Here is a 25457-nt window from a genome sequence, read left to right on the forward strand (position 1 = left end):
GCATTCTGCTAATGTCAGTGAACCTAATACAGTCATAAAAAAAATTAAAAGGTGAAGGCAAATCAACAACAACAACAAAAATAATCATGTAAGAATCTGAACTTTTTGATTTCTCAAGCAGCTTGTAAAATTACAGCTTCACCAGCAGAAAGGCAGTCATGGTGATTTATGCTGGCTCTTCACAGCTTACATGTTTCAGCTATCTTGATGACTTTCAGTTGAGATTGTAAGCATTACATTTCCTAACAGTAGAGACATTTGGCTGCTTTTTTTATTCAAAGTGTAGCTATTCCTGTAGATAGGCACCTTGCTTACAGTAAACAAGTGCCAACATCAGTGTACCAGAACACACAAACTGTAATTTGCACGTCTAGACTTTATTATTACAGCATTTTAGTTGCAATTTATCCCAGACACACAAGTCAATGTAATTTTACACTTCATTATGTCTGCTGCTGTTTTCTCAAACAAAATCAGCATTAAAAAAAAAAAAAAAAAAAAAACAAAAAACAAAAAACTGCAGAACTTCAGCATTACTAAAACACTGGAAATGACAGTAGGTGCCAGTCTGTAGAGCAAAAACCATTTTTCCACAACCCCTCTTCTCACTAGTCACTAGTTATTCATAACAGGGCTTATGCTATTTTTCAGATTCATGAAATATGAAGTTACACGATACTACTATTTATTAATAAATTACTCAAGCAAAAGGTTTTGAGCCTGCAGAGGTAACCAGTTACACATAAAGGAAAGCAGAAAAGCAATCCACAACCTAATCTGAGTCTGGAGAGACCACAGGCCTTTCCAGCTGCTCCAAATTTCCTATTATAATATACATATTTAAGTAAGATATGTTTGATCATCTAACTATATTTTTCCCTCCCCAGTATGTGACAGGAGATTAAAGCAGGTCCCAGTTATCCCTTATATTGCTTGACAAGCTCACTGTCAATGTGACTGGTGATCTGGAAGGCTGTCTTCAGTGTGCTCCAGCCACAGCTTTGATATTGCTGACATTTCAGATACAGCAAGCTCAACACAGAGGAACTTGCTGAAGTTACATCAATGGCTTCTATTTATCTGTACTTCCCCGCTCTGTGACCTTCAAAGGACATGTAATTTGGCCTTACTGCTCTATTGTTCTGCAGGCCTTGGTGGATTCCCCAGGGAGATTTATGGACAGCTAGCTTCATGGGATGTACATGGCTGTTCCAAAAAAGCCCAAACAAGCCTAATCCCAAAACCCCCACCAACAAAAACTGCCCTGTCTTTTGAACCGTGTTCCCTCCCACAAATAAGTGGAATTTCTGAAACTCCAAACCTGCATCATGAAGGATGAAGCAATGACAAGGCCAGCTCAGGGTGGTGGTTGAATAATAAACACAAATTAGGCTACTACAGCAGGCCATGAGAATAAGGAAATTAAAACATATAATATGGTATTTACTTATTCATGAGGAATAGTAAAAGAAAAAAACAAAACCTTCCAGAATGCCCTGGGCATTATGATGCAAATGCACCTTGTACTTGGAAACTGTTGCAATGTCTGAATGCTTAGAAAGAATGTATAAGCTGCAGTCAGGAGAAAACACCATGCCAGTCATTTTCAAATGGGTCTTTCCATAAATTACTTTATTTCTCATTAAATGAGCACAGAGTCATTACCATATTAATAACAGATATGTTTATTATTACATATCCATCAGTGCGGCTTTCAATACCACTTGAAACATGCAAATCGTCCTAAGGACGAATCAGTTTTCCAGTGCTTCTTATTTAATACACAACTGCAAAGCCATATAAATTATTGAGGAGGTATTTGGTTAAGAAATAAAATAAAATAAAACCATACTGCCCATACCATGAATGTATTCCTGCTACAAAGCAAGAGTCTGACAGCTTTTACTGCAATTCCTGAATTTCACCCAGAGCTTTTTTGTCTTTTTTTTTTTCTGCATTGCCTACTCATCTCTTGGCTTATGAACAAGAATCAGTCTTTCTTTGTAAGAGGAATTCTCACTCAAAGATTGTACTTAATTTAGAAATGTATCTAGCATCTACAATACTTCAACCAATTAAAGTTCAGTAAAAACTACTGATATGCAATAGCTTTTTAGAGGTTTCTTTTGTTTAGTTTTAGGTTTCTACATTTATCGACATGGCAATAATACAATTATCTCAAATTAAGGCACTAAAAGAACAATGTAAAACCAAGTAAAAGTGTTCTAAGAATAATTTACAGTTCAAACAGTGCATATAATTCTTAAATGTTTGTTAACTTAATGTACGTTATCACTTAAAATTGTAAGGCAATACATTATACAGTAATAGAAATGATGTACCCCAAAATATGCTTCCAAACTCGGTGGTTCTTTTTACTGTTAGTTTCTAATGCCTCTAACAATAAAATAATTCGGTATGGCTTGGCAAAAATGCATAGATTAAAGGCAATTGCTTGTTTTTCCCCCCTTTACAAACCTGCTGCATCAGTATTTTGTAAAGCATAATGCAAAATATTTAACACTTTGATCCATTCCATAGTGGGTGGTTAGCATTAAGGCTGTAAAGAACTCTGCAGTGAAGGCACTGAAGTTCAAGTGATAAGGCTTCATTTTAAGCTAGTTCTGCAGTCTTCAAGAGCACAACTTAAGAGTCTTGAAAGCAATTGCAGTCCTTCTCACTGAGAAACCTTCCTCTTCTACTCCGTTTCATATGCTCATCTTGACATAAATATCCCCTTCACAGGGTCAACAGTCTTTTTCTTTCACTGGTACGAAGAAAGTTGGCTGCATTTCATTGTGACTGACAGGCTTTTTTGAAAAAATCCAAAAGGCAGCACCTTTTTTATATACCTAGCTAAGCTTTATTTGCTTTAACTTGCATTACATAGTAATAATTAATCTAATCTACCTTGAGGCAAACCCGCAATTAAACACCCTCAGCGTGCTTTTGTGCCAAAGCAAGGAGGAGACAGTAATAGCAATCTTAACCCTGAAGCCTGTGATAGTTATGTTGAAAGGAACAACAGCCCGTCTGCACTGCTCTGTGTGGTTAAAAAAAGCCCTGTTTCTCTGACTGCATCCCATGAGGTTCCATTAAGCACTGTACATGTGGTTAGCTGGAACAAAAAAGAAAACAGACAATTAATAACAAATATAAAAATTAGCTTTGTAACACTAGTGCATGTTTGCCAAGAGCCTCAGTGAAGAAAATACTTGATTTTAACAGAATTTTTTTTCAATTGACAAGGTACAATGCTATCATAACCTACATCATCTTCCACAAACTGTTCTCAGTTTCAAACAACATTAAGCAAACACAGAGATCAGACAGATGATAGTATTACTGCAGCTTTACAAGTAAGCAATTAAGAGTCAACAATCATGGGTGTATTCATGGCAAATGCAAGGTGACCCTCTTTCACTTGCAGGACAAGAAAAGGCTCTCTAGGCTAGGAGCACGCACATGCAGTTGCAGAGCTCATCTGATGCACAGGAATTTTGCTGATTGGTTGTTTTCCTCTTCAAACATGCATTAAATTGACTAAGTGCCCAAGTCCAACTGTATTAAAACAAAAGATCTCAGCTGTGCTAATACAATGTGAATAAATCAGCAGACTGGAAGCTATACAGTGTAGGTTCTGATCTTGAAGCAGTACTGCAAATGCCAGCAAGTTCATCGTGAAGTTCTGATTCACTGTCATTAGTGATAAGTTCTTAAAATGAGGAATAGAACTTAGGATGAACTTTTATATGCAAAGCTCCTTTCAATGGGTCTGAGACACCTCTCCATGAAGTCAAGGAAGCACTGCCTACTGACTGCAAAGAAAGGTGGGTCATACCCTGAATGAAATGTACTGAAAGGTCTTCAAGCATGTGTTCAATCTGTATCCATTCAACAAAACAGTTAATGCCTGCTTACATGGTAGGACTCCATCACCGAGGGCAAGTTCTGCTATACTGTCTGACAAGAGAACAATTTTCAGATACTCAGTAAAACCCAGATATGTATATCCCATAAAAAACCATAACTGCTTCTCTTATTCCCACACCTAGGTAAAGTGGTGAGGGAGGAGGAGAACTGCAGGATGCATGAGTCCATTGATCCAATAACTGACTGCCTCCTGAGAGGAAAACAGCCTGGTGTTCCTCTGCTTTATCACCTCCCTGACCCCAGCAGAGCATCCTCCAACTTACCTGTCCTCAGCTTTGGCCATCACTGCACTTCTCAGTGCACTGATCTACTCACTAGCTTGGCACAATTAGTCTACATTTTTTTGACAGTCAGGAAACTGAATTGTGTACCTTCGTGGAAGGGTCCAAAATGGATCATTTTGAATACTTATCTAGGATCCAAGGACAGAAAAGAAGGAAAAGAAGACAGAGAGGGAAAATCCTCCCCTTTAGGTAGCAACAGGCTGTCAAATGAGCTCAGCTACTGTGCTGAGCTACGAGTTAACTGTTCAGTATATAAGCTACACTTTGAATTTATTTAATAAGCCAAATTTAAATATTGGTACATTAGAAGTGAATTTTCCTAAAATACATCCATCACCTCTTCTTTTTAAACACACAGGACAGAATATGAAGTGGTATCAGGGCACAGGCTGGGCACAGTCCATCAGAGCAGTACTTGTCTAGTTCACAGATACAACTCACAAAAAGCTTGTCTGAGAAAACCACAAAAATGTCCCCAGTGTAACTGCCAGAATGAAGAGTTCCAGCCTGGCCTTTTTCTAATGCTTCTTTGCTCAGTGGAACTCTGGATCTTTTCATTGTTGGCTCTCATTGCTCTGCAGCTGCCATGCAGGCCCCACTGCACTCCAGTCAACCCAGTGCCAGCAGTCTGATGGGGACAGAGCGTCACAAAGACACCCAGGGAGCTCCTCCAAGGGCCCCACCTGCCTCCTGCAGACATCTCCAGGCACCACAACAGGCAGGAGCACACACATACCCAGCACCTCTGCTGCTCAAGTGCTGTGCCTCTCTAAATGGTTTATGCTCAATAGGACTCTTTCTCCACAGTGACTACAATATGCAGCATTAAAACAGAGTTTCTTGTAATTAATTACATGTTCTAGAAGCTCTGTCAGTATTTGATATCATCAAGAAGGAAGACATCAGTTATGTCATCAAGTTCACTGATGGATTTGGGGTCAGTCTAGAAGAGTAATGTAAATGTTAACTGTTTGATTCATGTCACAGCTTGTCAGATAAATTCAAGAAGGGAAAGAGGTAAGATACCATACTTCTGAACTAACAGAAAACCTAAGAGCTTTATTTCTTCCTAAGAACTTGGAAGATCTCCTTGGGTGATGGAGAAAGGTGTGAGCAGAGGTTGTACACCAGGACAGCTGGAAAAAACACAAGGCTGCACTATTTGGAAGAGCTGATCTGACCTGACATCCACTTGTGCAAGACCATCACCATCATCCTTTCTCCTTTCGTTCTTGAGGCTCTCCCCCAGACCTCTGTAACTTCTGAACCCAACAAAAAATCACAAGCTTTTCTTTTGTGGAGTTAGGGTTGGATTGCTATTGTTGTCATGCTTTGGGTTTTTTGGCTTTCCTTTAGGCAAAACATTCCTGGATTAATTTTCTGCTGAAAAATAGATCAGCTCACTCTGGTAATCTGTGAAGCATGAACTGACACAAGATAAAGCTCAGGAATGTGCAGCTGTCCTCCTTCTGGTGCTGGTGAGCTATTAGACTCATTGTATCTTTAGGATCTTAAAAACACAGCTTTAATAATGGTGTTTCTCACTTTTTAAAGAAGTTCCATTCCCTACTTGTGCATTTCTGTGATTCTGTAGCACTCTCAACAGGACAATGCTAACAGGATTAATAACAGCAATAGTCTGGGTAAGTGATGTCCCCAAACATACCCATTCCTTTAAGAGTTACTGTAAACTTTCAAATATCCAAATCTGTTCCTTCTATAGCAGATTAGCTGCAGACTTATTCTTGCTAAAGGCAACTCCAATCCAGCACCTCTTTTAAGACAGAGTGAAAAATAATCAATTAATTGATTTAAGAAAATTGATTTTTCTCCCAAAAGAGTATGTATGAAAGCTGGTTATTACAGCTACCAGAGGACCTTGCAAGGATAAAATAGAGAGCATACTCAGAATGCAATTCAAAGAGGTTTTGGGAGAGAAGGTCTACAACTCTAAATATCCAAATGTGAAATAAAGAAGTATGGGATTATCTTGAAGGCCTTCACTGAATATATTATGATCTCAAAATTATGATCCCTAGGAATGTTCAAGGCCAGGCTGGATGGGGCCCTGAGCAACCTGATCCACCCTGGCAGAGTGGGTTGGAACTAGATGATCTTTAAGGTCCCTTCCCACCCAAACTATCTATCATCACTTATGTTTTAGGATAGAAGTCTTGAGGACAAGAAAATCAATGCCCCTTTTGTCTTTCATATTTTTTCTCATCTGTTCCCTCCAAGGAGGATGTTTCATGATACACCCCATGTCTCCTTATATAATAATATAACATATTATATAATAATATAACATATAATAAAGGTCTGCTTTCATTGCATTTCATGCCAGGAATGTTTGGTAGCCCTGCCAATCTGGGAAGACTCTTTCCTTACTGAGACACTAGTTTCTACTCTATACTGTCAATTCATTTGGTTATTTGGGGAGAAAAACCACACACACTGTATCAGGAAGCTAATAAAGATTAAAATCAGATTACAGCAACCTAAGCATTATAAAAGTGTATTTTACATCATGTCCTGGTTAATGCATAAGGTCACAAATAGTTTACAAAACCAACTGCTGGCACAGAAGACAACTGGGAATGGGTAAGCAGAGAGGAAGAACGGAATTAATACTTAACTGGCCTGACAACAGAAGAATTGGCCTAACAACAGACAGAATCTATAAGTTTCTCATTTTAGCCCCATTTGCAGAAGACTTCTAGCATACACAAGCTCTGAGTCAATCCATGGATGGGATGACTGTGGACCACCCTTGCTGCTAAATACCATTACTGCCATATCCACTGAGCCTTGAACAGGAAAAAAATGCAAGCAGCTCTCTGCCATACACTGGCAGGCCAGGTACCACCTCCATGGTGCCTTTCCAAATGTGAAGAACTGATAAATTTACCATAACAGAAGAATTCTGCTCCTTCCTTTGAGATTTGAGCAAAGATTTAGATCAGCACTTTAGCAGCCATAACTGTGGAGTTATTTTACAATTTCACATGGAATAGGATTTATAAACTGAGCGGGGTTTAGCTAAGAAATTCTGTAGTTTTTGTAGCTTATTTCTCACCTAGTTTTTCCAGAAGTATTTTTAACAACTTTTCGGAATGACTGGTTTGCTGAGGATCTTGTAGACAAAGTTCTAGGAGAAGCACGAACAAAAGAAGATGGTGGTGTCTTAGGGATCTTCTTTACTAAATGTGTCACCCACTTCTTCTGTTCATCTTGACAGGATGCCAACAAGAGCATATCTCTTGCTGAAGTTACATCATAACTCACTACAAGGAAAAAGGAGGAAGATGATTCAGTGAAAACCCAGGCTCCTTATCAAAGTAACAGTTATGACACACCAACTGTGCCACTGGAAGGAACAATGGCATCTATATACATTCTTATATTGGATTTGTTTATATATTTTTGGAAGACAACAAACAGCAGGGAGGATTATGAACATAATGTTTTTCACGATTTGTCATTCTGCATTGAGATTCTTGAGTCTAAGATGAACATTTGAGAAATGAGAAACTTACACTAATTACAATTTTAATAAGCTGGGAAGTTGTGTGGGTGCCTTATGGGCGAGTTCCAGAGTACATAACCCTGAATGCTCCACTTCACAGCAGCACAGAGGAGAAACTTTTCCTCCTGTCTATGAGGTGGCTGAAGAACCCCTCTGCAAGGTCTCAGCATCTCAGCAGAGCTTGCTGATGCAGCCACTGCAATTGTCCCTAGTATGGGTCAGGTATAAGTGCAGAGGGAATGGTGAGGGCACCAAGGAGCTGCCCAGTACTTGGGCACAAACCTCTAGGGAACCTTGTGCTCTTAGGGCCATCAGCAGAGCTCCATCAGGTATACCCACAGACCTCCCTACAGAGGTTTGCCACAGCTGCCTGTTCATAAACACTGTAACAGCCTATTGCTTTAATTGCAACTTCCACATCTAAAATCACGGAACTTCAGTTTTAAGTTTAAATTTAAACTGAAGTGCTTTTATTCACCTCCAGTAGTTCAGCAGGTTTGGCTTAACCACATGGAGAATACAGAACAGAAAAAAACCATGAGTATACCTTTGCATGGTGCAATTAATTCCTCCTTTTTATCCAAGTGGTCTCTGTGGCACTTCACATGGCATCTTCGACATTCTAGGGCAGCAGGGGGCTTAAAGACATGCCAAAGTGGTTTGGCACAGGCCTCACAGTTGGCTGGGAAGTGGTATAACGTGGGAATAAATTCATGGCCTTTGTGATTTAGAAAATTTGTCTTCTCTGCCGGCTGTACTGGTTCTACCTCCAAATCCTTCCTGCATTCCCCCTCATTAGCATAGAGAATCTGAAAAAGAACACTGCTGTGTTACTGTTCAAGCACTAAGTACTTTTATATCCTCTTCAAAGAAGCCACCACTTTTTCAAGAGAGTTAAATAGACAGGAGAATATCTATCTTTTTACCTGGAATATTTTAGGAATTTCTTCAGTTTCAGCTCTATATACATCTCCTTGAGTTACAGGCCGGACATGAAACAGCTTACTAGATTAGAAGAAACATGAAATCAGAAAATGCTAAAAAGTTATGTATGGTTCAGAACAATTATCAAACTGCTTTGAAGTTCTCAGAAATTATGCAAGCAACACGACCTACTTCAACACTGCAGTATGATTTTGGGAACTAATTCATAAACCATACAGATTTTGTCTACCCACATAAGATCAAAATACTTCACAGCATGGAAAGAGGGTTATCTTACAATGGATTCAAGATCCATCACAGTAAATTTACTTAAGATAAAGGCATTAAAATACTTCCTCAAAACACTAGGAAGGCTAACATTATTGCTAGAAAAAAATTGTGAAAACCTGGATGAAAGTAACCATATTAAGTAGAATACTATCCAGTAGTTTTTTTTACTAAATCACGTTGATGAACAATCTATGCCAAAACATCACAAAAGGAAATCTGGGGCACCAGCTGTTGAAAAAACTATTTAAATTGGAACAAACATCATGTGAGTCAAGACTCTCAGTTCACCTCTCCCAAGATCCTGTTTTCAACAGTGGCTATAGCAGATGTTTATGAAAACAGAGTACGAAACAGTTCTAAGAAAAAAATAACTCTTTTCCTGGTTATGAGCAATTGGCAGCTGAAACACTTCCTGAGTTTGAGAGTCCTTCCAGACCACTGTAGCCCCTGATACATCTATTCATGAATTCTAAAACTTTTTTCAATTACCATTCTGTAAGATCCCATAATGTCAATCAGCTGTCCAAACATCACAGTCATGTACCAGTGAGGGGCTTCAGTGATATTTGATACAATTTTCCTCATGTATAACCAATGTAAGGGAACCACAATTAATATATTTTACCACTTTAAACAGAAAACAGCTGGAAAAATTAGAAATGCTTTGGACTAGAACAGCAATGATCCTTTCTCTTTTTATCCAACTTATAGCAATCATAGGACAAAGAGCAAGTACTGTCAAAGTTCTGTTAATGGTACACTAAAATACAGACAGACATTTTCCAACTAGTATGGGAAATTAAAAATTATTTATGGAATTTTTATTTCAAGCTTCTGGATTTGCTATCTGCTATTTCACACACAACACTCTTTTGTCAATTTGTATCCAAAACTAACAATGACTTTACTTACTCTATATCTAGTACCATAGATGGATTAGACTGGTCCTTGTCTTTTTCATCATTGTAGAACAGTATCTTTTTACTGCTCACCACCACATACTGTGGAAAGAAAGGGTAAAACAGCTGAAATCGCATTTTAAAAAGCAATTATTTATCCTAATATACTCCCACATGCACATAAAAAGCCAGAGTAAATGAAAGGCTTCAAATTAATATCAGGAGATACTCAAATCATCCTGAAGGCAGCTACATTACAGACAGTTGTGCAGTGCTACAGTTGCAGTGACTGTGTTGTCCCTGGATCACTCTAAAATGCCTGTGATGACTCTACAAGTCCATCTGTACACAAAGTCACAAATTTCAGTTGCTACTGGCAGGCCACTAGGAAATTTACTGTATCACTGAGTGATATGAAGGAAAAATTATCACTTATAGATAATGTTGTAAAAACCTTCTCTAGTTCTACAGGCCTGCAGGACTCACTAGTACTTCACACCAAACTGCTGGTAGGCTAAAACAGAGTCCCATGGCTCCTGCTATTTCCTACACTCCCAATTTAATGGACTGGTAAAATAAAGGGCCCAAATGAATCAGCAGAAACAGAGGTCTGGTACCCATGAATACACTGAGATAGTGAAGAACAAACACCTCTAACCTAAGCCCGTCCCAGTAAGTTCAAGACTGGAATTCACTGCCTACTGCTCTTCACTGGGAGTTGCTAGTCTGACATCTTTGCTGGAACTCTCCAGAAGCATAAGCTCAGTGACAGCTGTGGCTGTTCCCTCCCCTGCAGTTTGAAATGTTCTAGAAGGAACTGTAAGATATAAGATACTAAGGAGGATTAAAAGGAGAGAAACTGGCAGCTCTGTCTACACTGATCTCCAGATTCACATAAAATATAACCCAGAAGGACAGAAAAGCATGAGAGTGAATGCACCAATAGTTCATCTTGAATCCAAGTACTGGCAGGTAACTGGATGGTAATTTGAATAAATGTCTACTCCTTCTACAAAGGGAGGTTTCAACCTCATTTTACATAGCACTTGAAGCTGACCTCAAAACCTGAGTATGAAAGTCACCTTAAGTTTATACAATAGCATTTTTAAAATGTGCTGTGCAAGGTGTGAGCTACAGTTGTAACTCTCAATTACTGAAATGCATCTAAAAAAAGCCATGAAAGGGCATTTTGTCACAGCTCCTTAATAGAAAGCCTGTTCAGCTTGAGTAAGTACTAAGTGTGAACCTCTTGTGATTTTTTCCCCATTGAAGAAAAAGACTGTACTTCAATTCCTTTATCCATTCCAATAAAAACTAATGCCTTTTTCATCTTTGAAGTGTGCACCTTCGCCTTTAAGAGATAAGAGCAAGCCCTTCAGATGACAACTATCACAAATGCAAATTCTGGCTGTAAAGGAATTCAATTATGACACTATAGATAAGCCTTGGTGAAAGAACAACTTAACCTCACAAAAAAAAGTTATGTACAACAGCGTCAATATCCTGTTGTGAACATATAAAAAATATTCTGACAGTAGTTCTGTTCTACAATGGTTTTTGAAGGATATTTTATCACCTTCACTGGGGATGAAATGAAGCTCCAGATAAAAATAAGGGTAATCCATTTCAGTGCTAGCTTTAGGTGTAACAAGTGTTTATTCTCAAGTAAGTTTTCCACACTCACCCCCTTCTAAATTAAGCTAAATAAGTCAAAGAGCACCAGGCAAAAACATCAGTACTACTGACATTTGAGACAGAAATGCAGCAGCTCAAGTTGTAACAACTCAGGCATCAATCCAATTACACTTGTAATATGATTTTGCTTTTCCTTTAATTTAATCTGGGCATGCCTATATTTGAGGTTGCATATACCTCTCACTTTCACAAAACTGAAACTGCAGGAGAATTAGGAAGAGAAGCACCTGAGGAGGCTGACCACCTGCCAGATTGTTTCAGCTACAAGAGCAGCTGAAACAAGTGCAGTTCAGTTCAGGCAACAGAATGCACATGTGAGTGAACACAGTCCCTCACTACTGTGTCTCACTGATATGAGCCTCAGCTAGTTAAGGAACCTTATCAGTACAATTTATTTCATGACTGAGCCATCCATCTGCAGCTCAAATTCCTCCAAAGTGTGAGCACATTCAAACTATGGAAGTGTTGGAAAGGAATGGATTAACTGCCTAAAATATCTTGAGGCAAGTAAATATGCCTATACTGGGCATGCCTGAAGAAATTCTGATAGTCTTTCACTGGAGAAGCTGCATTTATCAGGAGTTTAAAATTTCATTTCTCAGAGAATGCAAAAATAATCTCCATTTTTACAAAACAACCACAGAAGGGTACTTAGAAGCATTCTGACAGAAAATGACACAGTATTTTACATAATTCAGAACAGAACAAAGCTACCTGATTCTTGCCAGGCACTGTCAATTCTATAACAAGAGAACTCAAGCAGCCTTAGCAATCAAACAGATCTACCGGAAGCATTTGCCATTTGGTTTTGTTCCTGGTGGTGAACACCTTTTTTGTGGGAAAAAGCACCTTCTCTTTCTGCATACTTTTGCTATTAATATTGCTGGTTTTACTGTGCTTGTCTTAGTCCTGCTTTGTGCTTTTAGTAAACTGTTAAGCCATTAATTCTGCTTTTGTTCCTCCCTTACTTGAAGGGGTGGGGGGAAGGTGACTGGCCATTAGTTGAAATAGGGCAGAACTTATCACTCACTCCCAGCAAGCCAGAATAGGCAGTGGTTTTAACTTACAGACAAATCACCAAGGTCTGATATTGATGTAAAAATAGGCAGGTCTGGAACTCCAACACTTGGAGTGTATAAAGAAGGCCATGGAAGCCCACTGAAAATAGCAGTACTTCAAAGAAGGAGCACAGCAGCTAAAGACTCAATACAAACCCTCAAGTGCTTCTCTGACAGGAATGAATCCCTTCTCCTTTAAATTTTATAGGAATCATTTCCAGCTGTTGTAGAATGTGAATATAAATAGAAGCATTTAAGAAATACCTTTCAACAAGAATTAGAAAGTTACTTCAAAAGTGTGATTAATAACTCAGTAGTTCCCAGTTGCAGTCTTTGAATATAAAGAAGATGAAGGAAAAAAAACTGTTTAATACAATTAGCTTTTAAAATTGAAAAAAAATTCTAGAGACCATGTTCACTTTTGTATTTAGTTGTTCTAAAAGATGATAAAAGGGGTGGAACTGAAAAGCCAGAAAAGATAATCAGAAACTGGTTTTAAGTATCTCAATTTGAATATTGGAAGTTTCAAAGAAACAGATCATAACCTTTGCAGAGGCACAACAAGATTGCTTTGCTTGGAATGGGAATTCTGTCACAGAGATCCCATTTCTGAGAGTAAATCAGTTATTTTTAAGAGAAACCTATCATTTTAAAGGTAAGGGAGACAGAAACATCCTTGGAAATGGTATGTAGCAAGTTAGAGTGTGATGCACTCTTCCATGACCTTCAGAACATTTAAGTGTGGTAATCCCTACTGTGTGCTGCCAAGTTGCACAAAGAGGTTCTTTTTCAGTAACAGAAATATAAAGATGCTTACTCAAAGAAGAAACGTGATTTTTAATGGTTCCAAGATGCTCACTGTAAAGCAGTTCCTCCCCTCTTGCAAATTTGCACAATGTCATTACTAAAGGTTTCATACTGAACTTGAATTTTCTTGGGGTTTTTTTTCTTCAATAATGTACATACACTAAATTACTCTTAATTATTTTGTTTGTTTCTTAAATACAAGTTGTAAAACCAATTCACCACATGCCTAGAAACTTTTCCAAGGAAACTGAGGAAGAAAGAAAAAAAGGCATCTGTACCTGTTTCTTCCAGCCATGCCGCCTTATATTTCCTTTGTTTGGTACTGAAAGCCAACCTTCAAGTCTTGATTCTGGTTTTAAGAAATGCATATTTAATAATTTTGTGTATTTATAATAATAAAGCAGAATAGCACAAAAGCAAACTACTACTAGAAAGGAAGATGTACTACATGCAGTAATGGGCAATTACCTATTCAGCAATGCAGAATAAAAAGCACAGCTAAATAAAATGAAGATATAAGCATTTAATTCATGCTTCATCACAAGCCAACATCTGATTACACAGTTACTGCACAATAAAAGTAAAGCTGTTTTCCTTGATGCCAACATCTAACACTGTATGTAAATAGTTTGCAAAGAGCCAGGCAGGAAAGACTTTGCTTTGAAAATATATTACAGTTTAAATTAGGAGATTTTCAATGTAAACATAATTTAACATTCAGAGGGGCTGTATGAAAATACTCAGCAGGAAGATGCAGGAAGTAAAATAAATCAGATCCACATTTTCCACAGGAAACAAAAAAAGGAGAGAGAGCACAAGAGCAAGCAAAGCTACATGGGTGTCCCATTACTCACAGAAGATAAGCATAGGAGATAATTAAATAAGGAATGCAGGAAGAATCAACTAGATATAAAGAATAAGAGACAAGTGTTTTACTCAAATTTTCAGTGAAAAATTATCCAAAGAGAAATGTAGTACCCTATTTTCCCACCATTAAACTACTGAAATAATTTAGCATGATACAAAAAAGGGCCACAGGAAAATCAGCAATCTGCCTAATGTGGACTGTTGATTTAGAAAACCCTTCCAGCTAACTGCGAGTGGCTTCTAAAATTTAAAATTATGAAGCAAGGTAATAGTAGCATTGAAAACTTCAAGAAGTTTAAGTTAAAATTTTCTGAAACATTCTCCGCAACTATTTATGTCCTGAGGAGCAACTGGTTCCTTTTGTCCTTCAGGAATTACTCTATGTGAGGTGTACCCCAGCAAGTTCTGAAATGCATTCAAATGTATGAAAGTTACTGTCCATATGCTTAGCTATATAGAATTACAATGGGACTGACAGCCTAGCAAGGCATTATAATTAGGCATGTAAAAGCCCTTCCCACATTCGCCTTACAGCAGGCAATATTTAGAAATGTACTACACTTAGGCATATGGAATCATTTCCCATCATTTCTCCACAGAGAATAGCTTCAAAATGCTAGAGGGCCACTGAAGTACTGATACCAACTGTAATAAAAGCATGTTAGCAGAACTCATTCCTGTAAGAAAACTTCCCAGAAAAATGAAGGAAATTTGTACTTCCCTGCCTTCTCACATCTGCATAACAACTGTGGGGACTGGGGGGTAAGGGGCCCCACACCCCCCAACCCTACCCCTTCTGCTATCCCAGACTCTCCCCAGTTATTGATATTCAGTAGCTTTGGAAAAGAAAACCTATTTCCTTCATGTCTACAGGCCTCACAGATATTTTTATCTTGTTTTGAATACTTTGATTAATTTTTACATTAAGAGAAGATTCTTCCATTTTTAGAAATTATAGAAACATCCTAGAACTCAGGTTTTCATTGCAAAACAAAGTGATGAATTGCTAAAAAAAAACAAAGTATGGAAAACTGTTGTTCCAAAGGAATATAGGAAGGATGACTTGTTAAAAAAAAGAAAAGAAAGCTTCTGTTGAAATAGTGGCATATGAAAATCTGGAAAGATCCAATGATGATGAATTTTACAAGATGCTTATAGGCACAGTATAAGTTTTTCTAGGTTTCCTTCTACTTCAGCATGTTCTGGAAACAATTTTAAAAGAAGTAGGGAGTAAATGAGGTATTTCAAATGAATCTGTCGACATTCTTTTCTGTCTACAACAAATCTATTTTAGGGAGCAAATTCTATTTTAATAAGAGATGATTTCTGAGCTGTGAATAACATCTTGCAGTTGAAAGTAACAGTTTCTAACCATCTTTTCAACAAAGCTAAAATTTGTCTGGAACCAAATGTACTCTTGAAAGGGTAGATGAGCTCCTTCATTCCAACCTCACCACAAAGGTTCCTCTCAAGTAATATTTATAGTGCATTTTCATTTCTCTTGACAGACTTAGCATAACTGCAAATGCTCATCTGGCCATTTCACAAATATTTGATCCAGAAGACTAATATTTATGAGTGTTCTGATTAAGTAATTAAGAAAATATGGGCTATCTAGACTTAAAAGAAGAATCTTCCATTCCTGTCTTTAAAAATAGGCTCGAAACTATTGCCTGACAACTCCCCTGTATTTTGGAAAAAACACCAGAATTGATACCTCATATTTGCAATCCAGAAAGTCTAAGATAGACCTCAAAAATATCTGGTTAGCTGGATCTGAATAGGATATGAAGAAAGAATTCCATAAAGGCTACAGATCTTGTAGCTTTCTCTGAATATATTTTAAATTTAGATTTCTATTCCAAACATCTTCATTGCTAGCATCCAGACTACCAGGATTCATAGGGATTCAGTATGATAGGAGTGCTAACAGTAAGACTTCAATAAAATCACACAAGACAACCATGACTATATGTGTTTATGAGATTTTTTGTTGCTCTGGAGCTAAGTAATGTGGGTGCTTTCAGGAACAGCAGAGCATCTCTTTCCAATGCTCAAGAATTCCTACTCCTAAAGAGTCTTCCACAGCAACCAAAAACCTGTAGATACTATCTTGCTAATTCTTTCCATTCTTCCAATTTGGATTTTTCCTTTTGCAGACTGTCCTACTATAATTTCATGTGGATTGCACCAAGGATTTCTGACTGGATCTCTCTTTGGGGTTTATTCAGGTTTATTCAGGCTGCTTCAGGAAGTCTTATATAAAACTGCTGCTTAAGTGCCCCACACATCTATTATTCCATCCTATCTTTGTGCAAAACATGAAAACATATGCTGTAAAATATTATGTGCTGCAGCTAAACCTGTAGGGCAGCTCAATTGCTTAAATGATCTTGCCAATCAGATAAAAAGGAGCAATTCACAACAGGTTAAGTGCCCTGTAACAATTAGGAGAAAAACCCTCATGTTCCGTTCCTGATTGTGTTCCGTCTTGGCAAAAAAGAATTCTGTTTACAATCATGCAAGTATAAAGACTCCCAAAGTCCAGCCAGGAGGAAGAATCATTCCAAAGGCATAATTTAAAAGCAAATACCTCAGTTGTTTCAGCAAGGACTCTGTTAACACTGGGGACACCAACTGAGATATGAGCTGCTATCTGAATCAATAATCAGGAGTGAGAGTTACAAAACATGCCTAGAATTGAATACAAGGAAAAAATTTCATCCACATAATCTTTCCCATGTAAGTGAGCAAGAGCCTGAGAATAGCCTGGATTTTGTAAAGGGGGCAATCCCCACCTTGGGAGAGTATAAGTTGTCCTAGCAGCTACCAAAATTGGAGGGAATATTTAAGCCAATGGCAAACAGAAAACAGCTCCAAGAGAAATGCAGCTGTAAAGTGTGTTACCATGTGATTTCTCTGTGTCTATTTCTAAATAGAGATTATTTTTTCCTGAAAATTTTGTAAGTATAAAATTTTTTCTCAATTAAACCAAAAACTGCCCATTGCCAGAATCATGACCATGGAATCATTCTTTTATACGTGCTTCTATTATTTTGTATCTTTATTTTTTTCCCTCGTGATTTTGTATCTTTATTTTTTTCCCTGGTGATGTTTTTATTTTGACAGGGAAATGAATAAATCATACTATAATTACTTATTATAAAATTCAATCATTTATTTGCTAAAAAAATTTTTAATAGAGTCTTTGCCTTTAGAACTGGTACACCAGCTATTGACCACTCATCACATCCAGCCCTTGAAAACAAGATGCTATTCAAGGTGCTCTGAAGGAATGGCCATGTTTCAGCTGTGGGAGTGATGGGAACTTGGCACACAGTTGAAGACAATCAACATCATGCAACAAAACTATAGCAAATGAGCTGCTGTAATATGTCACCTTCTGATTTGTACACTAATTACCTGGTTGGCAGGAAAAAACCTATGTGCTGGATTATTTCCTCTTTCTGTGGCACGGGCTATTTCTATTCTGAAGTCTGGCTGGGTTCTTTGTTATCTTTATAATGCTACTGCACTCCTTTTTCACCCTCTGCTTAGCTCTTTGACAAGTGTGTGAAATTTGACTACACTAATGTCACTTAATCTCCTTTAATTACCAAACTGCTTCTTATTCAGATCCTGATCAACCCAGAAACTCAGTCAAAAAAACCAAAACCAAAACCAAAGCAGCATGTAGGGACATGATCTAAATCTAGATAAGTCCTAATAATATGTATTAGAGGTCCTACCTGTATCAAACCAGCAGGACAACTGTAGTAAAAATCAGAGGCACGTGTAGAAAAAAGGGCGAAAAAGAGAATTGAAAAGCTAGCAAAAAAGAAATAGTTGAGGGCTAACAAGTAGACACCTCACCCAAGAACACCAGAACTGTCATGTTCTAATTAACAATGGGAGTTACCAGCTGACTTGAAAAGATCTTGTACAGACTGAAATTTCTGCCCCAAAATGGAAGCAATAGATTATGCAGCCAAAAGCCTGACTGCACACATCTCCAGAGGTAAAACTGAAAATAACCTTCCTTATTGAGGCAGACAAAGAAAGAGGTTTTTCCTACAGTCCATCCAAGATCTGGAACACAATGGGTTCATACTGACACACTACTGCCCTTAAGAAAAAAATAGGGAAGGTATCTACGGCCAGATGGAAGCATTTATGTTTTCCATGTAATACACAACAGCCATCAAATGAAAATGGCTGAGAAGGGAAGTGAGGAAGTTCAAAACTACTCTTTTGAGTAGAATAAATCTGGTCTGTTTTGCTGTAGGAAAAAACCCTAAAGCTCTCAACTGAAGAGAGTTCAGAAATTTTCTACTAAAATTATGAGCTACAATCTTCTTCAATTACAAGACACTTAAAAACAATAAGGCTTGATTCCAATTCGTAATTTGAGGGGAGAAAAAAAATCCACTTTAATAAGCAAAATCCCTCTGATTTCCTTTTTATTCCTGTTAAATGGAATACACTGAAAATGAGAATCTATGAGAAAAATTCCTGAGAAGTACTGATACTTCAGAAATACCAGAAGGAATTCGTAGCAGGTGACAGCTAAGAAAAAAATGTTCCTTAACCAATCTAAAAATTCTAAGAATTTCCAATGGGAGTTTGCCTTGAAGATGTTGTCAAAAGACAAAATCTTTACAAAATGACAATTTACAAGATCAAACTCCAGAATGCAAAGGCTTCTTGAACAAAATGGAAGTTGTGGAGAAAAAGACTATACTATTATCTGAACAATAATCTATTCTAAAATGAAACTCATTACAGTATTAACTAAAAATAAAAATCTAAAAATAACTAGGGGGAGATAGGAAACATAAATAGACACAGAAAGGAGTAACTACATCAAAACATGTACTAAGACTGATAACCTACCTGAAATTTCAATCACTCTAAGACTCCTGGAAAAACTCTAGAATGTGGCAATTGAGCAGCATGAAGTGCATTAACAGGAAAAGACACATCTAAAATTATTCTATGTACTTTTATCTGACTACTCATCCACTGAAGTCATAAAATACCCAAAATACTATTCTGGTTTTGTATGTCTAAAAATATTTTTCTACAATGATATTCAGACTTATCAAAATTATATTAAAAATTTCACAATGAATTCTAAAAATTACTTAAGCATATAGAAAAAAGATATACCTAGCTATGATGTACAGAAATTGTCAAGCACACCTGATTGCACTTTTTTTTTTTCCTGTATTGAGAGATACAGAAGTGGATCATGTGGAAGTACTAACTGATTACACTTTTCAAACTCTGGGGAAGGGGAGAGGTAAATAACTAACCAGTCTAACAGTGGGTCTCAAAGTACAGTGTCTGGTACTGATACATGGAAATGGCTGGCTATGCCTTATTACATGTTCTTATTTTCATCTGCTAAATCAGAGTACCATACAACCATAAATTTATTATGGAAATTTCTCCAATTATTTTTCACAACAGCAATTACTGCCAGTTGTCACAGAGGTGCTACATGACTGAATAAGAAGAGATAAGATCAAGACAATTTTGCATTCAAGATATAAAATATAATCATGATGTTGTGGAAGTGTTGGCCCTGTCTTCTATTCACCAAATACTGCACATTGTAATCACTGTATTTGAAAAACAAGAGATGTAAAGATACTCCTTCCTCAAAAGTGCATATAAACAATGCTAATACCAAGCCATACAGTGGGAAGTGTGATGTGAGAAAAAATGAAGTCTTAAATAGAAGCAACCTAGGTATGAAAACAGAAAAAAAGAAACAAAGAAAGAAAGGAAGTGGAGATGGATACAGAAGTAGACAGCCAGAGGACTTTAAGAAGCAATAACAAGTAATTGTTTGAAACAATACCTTCCAGAACTATGTGTATGCAACACAGCCAAGTGGTTCAAATCTGCTTTTCTCATACCTGAAAGATTTCCATCTGTTTCATCTGTCGGAAGACTGGCAACACTGGTAGAATCCATTCCTTGCTGGAGGTCCATGATTTTCCTTCGTAGTTGTTCTATGTCACTCTCTTTACTATCCAGCTGCATCTGGAGTTCATTCCTGTACGTAGATTCTTCTGCTAGTTGCTGTATTTATATACACACACACATAGTTACTGTGTTACCAAAAACACGGCAGCCAAGTATTTTGAAAAGAAAACTCATATCTATATCTACATCTATATATATATACCTATACATACAAATATACACATATATATGTATATATATATGTGCATGTATATATATTCCACAGCATGATTAAAAAATTAAATTATTTTACCGCTTGCATTTCATTAAGCTCTTTTTGGTATTTCACAACCATCTGATTGAATTTCTCTTTTTCTTGATTAAGTTCTAATTGGAGCTTTCGGTTTTCCTTCTCCTTCTTCCTCAAATCTTGCATGTTAGCTTTCTTTCTGTCTATTTTAAAATCTTTCCGATTCATTATCTCAGCCAGTTTGTTGACAGCCTGTTAAGAAAAAGGAGAACCAGTAAGAAAAATTACATATACAGCATGTTTCATAAAAAACTTCTCAGTTCCTCTAGTTACAGGATAAAAAAAAAATCCCTTCACCAACACGAATGGTCCTTACTCAGAACTGAAGTAATACTGAAAAGTATACAGCATCAAAACTTGTTCTTTCAAATGTAAATTTAACAATGCACATTGTACATAATGGTGAATATAAACGTGATTTCAAAGGAACTAAGAGTTAGTTCACAAAAGCAAAAAACCTGAAATACTTCTGTTAATGCAGAGTAATTGCTATTAAATTGCATAAAAAGTTGTACCTGTGTCTTCAGAGTTCTTTCAGTGCTTATGCTCTTTTCATATTGCATTCTAATATTACTGATTTCCTCTTCTTTTTTCATTCTGTAATCTGTTAAAATAATATTCAATTTTGAGGTATTTTAGTACAAGGTAATTATTTTTAAAACTTAATTACTTCTCTAAGTGCATCTTTTTTTCCATTCTGTTTTCCTGTTGCTTCCCTTTTTGAGCAAAATACAATTTACAAAGACAAAAATTACCAGTTTAACACTACTGCAATGACATAAAATGACCAGAAGGATATATCAGAAAGGTACAAAGCCGAAATACTAAAGCAAACATCAAGCCCAAAATAATATGGAAGATAAATAGCAATGTCTTCTTCCATTTCCCATTTCTTCACATATGCTTCAGATTCAGGCATGCTTCAGAACAGATAAATTAAAACTCCAAATATGACATACCTTCCTCTTGTTTCTTAAATTTTTCACTGATTTCTGTATTTTCCTTTGTTATTAAATCAACATCTTTGGTTAAAGTGTTATTAGTTTCTTCCAGCTACATGAAAAGAAACACATTTTAGAATAAAGAATTTGACATAAATTCTAAAACTATCTATAATACTATTATTTTAAATACCCTTAATTCTATAACAACTTAGAACACCTTCTGCCTATGTGAACTTGTAAAAAATGCTACTATTCTTGTGCTGTTTTGATTTACCAGAAGGCTCAAAATACACCCGTCCCAGATACAAAAATTATCACTGCAGAACTGACAACGCTGTTGTATGGAAACAAAAATCAACTTAAGCAGAGTTAGATTGTCAGTTATGGAATGTGGCAATTTTAATGTGTTGTACTTTGGAAAAACTAGTGAGTAGAGGCCTGATACCGTGAATCCAGACAAAAAAGTAGCTGACAGATGCTATAACTCCAGCATTAGAGTAGATACAAGGCATTTACTGCTAATCATGAAAATATGCATATTTATGCAATTTACTGCATAAATCATGAAAATCAGGATAAAAACAAAACTGAATTTGGATTAAGACAAAGTAGACATAGGTAAATATGTACAGAGCTTGCAAAAAAAAAAAGAAAAAAGTTGGAAAGGAAAACCTCAACAACTTTGAATATGTGACTATGTTCACTGCCACAGCCAGGATAACTTAACATGTGAAAAATGTGAAAAACCAGACACAATTGTATTCCTAAATAAAGGTTTTGTTTGAAGCCTATACAAATAATTTTGTATGAAACTGACAAAATTATCAGAAACTTGAAACCAAAAATTTATTGGCAAGAAGGTATTCCTTTGATGCCACAGACATAGTCTTCTAAATGCTGCTTAAGAAATAGTGGTATTCTGTAAATCTCAAGCTTAAAAAAGCAAATTCATGAAATAAACACTATCTGCACTATCTTTTCACAGAGATGGAATATCCATGGTAGCATTAACAGAAAGCTTTGAGCAACTGAGCCAAGCTCAGTTACACCTGGAACTTTACACCCCCAGAATTTTTAAGAATACATGCACAGCTGATGCTAAATGGGAAAAAACAATGATAGAATAACTATGCTACATATGGCTTGCTGTTTGAGACTTTTCAGTTAAAGATGTTTATCAAGCTCATATTAACATCCAAAAGCTATGCTATAAAGCATTTCCAAAATTACATTTTGGGGTTTGGGTTATGAAACTTGAGACTCTCAAGAGGCTTTTTGTTTAAAGGCTAAGTTACTTTGCAATAAGAGTCTCTAATACACAGCTCTACAAATTTACAAGATTTAAATAATACACTTGGCAATGACAAGAAGTAAATACAAAAGGCTTAATAACTGAATTATAGACATTCAGTTGACTTTCATTCTGGCTTCACCTCAGATTAATGAATTTTGTTTTGATGAATTCACATTCATCATGTGAATGTGAATTCATCAAAATTGTGAATTTTGTGACATGATGAAATGTAAAGGTTCCAAGTGAGCCCAAAACTTAAGATACTTAATTAGTTATCACTTATGATCACAACAGGACTTCATTAATTAAAACCATGAATTTTGGTTTCCAGCCAGAAGAGATGTATACAGGTATAACAGTTAATTTACCCTTCTTATGATGATGTCCTTATCAGTCAATTCTTGTCTGTGCCTTGATGCAGCTTTTTTACTCTCCTGATTCAGTTCATAATACTGTTCTTCAGCGAGTGCCCGTGCCAACCGTTCCGACTCAGCTTTGGTTTCAGCTAAATCCAACTGGGCAGCAAGTGTTTCTCTGTAAAAAGGACATTAAGATTTCCTTTCCCTATGCAAAACATTCCAAATTTTCAGGAAAACTATCAAACCCAAATTATACCACTCAGCTAATGGTCATTATCTTAGTTTCTTAAGAAAAGCAAGAGCTACAAAACTGCATTCTGTACACTTGTGTCTTTTGATGGTCCACACAAGCTACAGCAGCAAGCTTACTGTGATTTTCATTAACATTTCAATCATCCATGAAACACCAATATGGATTCTCCTGTCTTCGAGGAACAGAAAATACAACTAAATTATATGTACAGAATGATCCAACAAAAGATACTTAATCCACATTTGCCCATTATCATAATTCCCATAGTTATATCCAAGTGAGAAACATTTAGGATGAACATAAGATTGCAGAAAATAGAGAGGGAATAGAATACAAAGCATCTATAAAAAGAAGTAAGAAAATAAATAACCACAAGGAGAATAAGGGAAGTCTTGCCTACCTTCTCCTCCCTCCCCATTTCTTTATGTTGGTTACCACTCATGAACAGCTTGCAGAGACACATATATTTTCCTCCTACACCATATTTATTAGCACATCTTTTCTTTCTCCCTTTCTTAGCCTACCAAACTGCTGTACGAAATGCACACTGTACATAACCTCTGCCCTTCAGACTGCTTTCCAATGTCGATCCTCAAGCAGAACAAGAGATACAGACTTTAGAAGAAACTGTACTTGATGCGTAAGGCCACAGTCTCCTTCTTCAGAACATAAAATAAATTAAGAAACTGGAAAAAGAAGCTTAATTTTTTTTTCTTATTTGATAGCTTAGAAAATAGTACATCACAATTAATGGTTGTTAATACTAACTAGTTTAGTTGTAATCAGAAATGTACTAAATTTCAAAGACTTCGTTACCTTTTTTCTCAAATTATTTTACTGCCTATAGAAATATATTAAGTAATTATCAGAATAATATAATCAAATTTTAAAAGCTGGTGAGATGATAACCAAAATTGGAATGTTTTTCAAAATTTTTGAATCTTAGTAAATTTTCAGAGAAGTCATTATTCTTCTTACAGACATGATAATATCCAAAGCAAATATGAATAACCATATTTGGCTTTGTGAGTCAGTATAGTTAACCTCCTATGTATTTGCCACTTATAAAGTGTTATGGAACACTTTTCAGGTCTTTTTCTAAAGGAATTAAAACATCTTAGATCTGATTCAAAGTATACATGAGTGAGACAGTATTACAAGGAAAAATTTAGGTGTATGTGAGAAACATAATGGGCATACTTTTCATTTTGCAATTCCTGCATTTTTCTTTGTGTTTCTTTATTCCTTTCATCAATTTCCTCTTTCAGTTCCTTAACCTGAGTTTTGTAAAGTGTCTGTAAAAGAAAGCATAAAAAAAATCATTATTCAAATTCCATACTGAAATTCCTCATTTTCAGACTACCTTAGTTTGAATTTGTCAAACCCCGACACATGCCAATACTGTCATTAGTGAAATTTCCTCCCTCCTTCCTCTCCCAGATACTTCTTTACTGTGTCTGTTGGGTAGGGAACTGATATGACCAAATTAGTTTTCAATTTCTAGTGTGTTTTCCTACATAGCTGCACAAATAAAGGTGCTGCAAAAGAGACAGAAGGGACTGTGACACAGCAGAACAGGTCTCCCAGACACAACAGGGCAAAACTGCATCTTGAAGCATCACTTGTCTCAAAATGTTCATCCAACAAGCCTAACATCATTCTGTGCTTTCACCTGTTCCATTCTCTTTGTGTCCATGTACCTTTTCTCTTAGAATCTTAAGCTTTTTCTTTACCAACTTAGTAAGTGATTCAGCTGAGGTCTGATTTATGTAAATTACTTACTGCTGTGAATTACTTCTGGGTTTTATTACTATATTGTTATTATTACCATCACCTGTAATTTTGAAAGTTAAAATCTGATCTTCTACAGTAAACTACTTTTGTAAATATTCAGACTGAATTATGAATGTCTTATTTAAACTACAAATTAGTGAAAAAAGAAGAAACTGAGAAACACAATGCTCTGCATCTTCTTATAAGCAGTATGTCATGGAGAAATGCAGAAAAGCCTCCGTAACAGATAATGAAATGATAATCATA

At 36.5% G+C, this 25457-nt stretch overlaps 1 protein-coding gene across 1 annotated transcript in view; it reads right to left on the reverse strand.

The window, feature by feature from the left end:
* Positions 1-1611: 1611 nt before the first annotated feature.
* The window catches only part of ROCK1 (Rho associated coiled-coil containing protein kinase 1), an 83507-nt gene continuing 59661 nt past the window's right edge, over positions 1612-25457 (reverse strand). The window contains exons 22-33 of the mRNA XM_066562324.1: positions 24618-24712; positions 23174-23339; positions 21527-21620; positions 21083-21171; positions 20571-20759; positions 20209-20374; positions 13696-13766; positions 9871-9959; positions 8670-8748; positions 8291-8552; positions 7294-7501; positions 1612-3118 (exon numbers count right to left, since the gene is read on the reverse strand). Coding sequence (XP_066418421.1) covers positions 3115-3118; positions 7294-7501; positions 8291-8552; positions 8670-8748; positions 9871-9959; positions 13696-13766; positions 20209-20374; positions 20571-20759; positions 21083-21171; positions 21527-21620; positions 23174-23339; positions 24618-24712 — 1512 coding nt within the window. The 3' untranslated portion in view covers positions 1612-3114. The remainder of the gene's footprint in view (positions 3119-7293; positions 7502-8290; positions 8553-8669; positions 8749-9870; positions 9960-13695; positions 13767-20208; positions 20375-20570; positions 20760-21082; positions 21172-21526; positions 21621-23173; positions 23340-24617; positions 24713-25457) is intronic.

This window comes from Molothrus aeneus, chromosome 1 (assembly GCF_037042795.1).
Source record: "Molothrus aeneus isolate 106 chromosome 1, BPBGC_Maene_1.0, whole genome shotgun sequence".
Lineage (NCBI taxonomy): Eukaryota > Metazoa > Chordata > Aves > Passeriformes > Icteridae > Molothrus > Molothrus aeneus.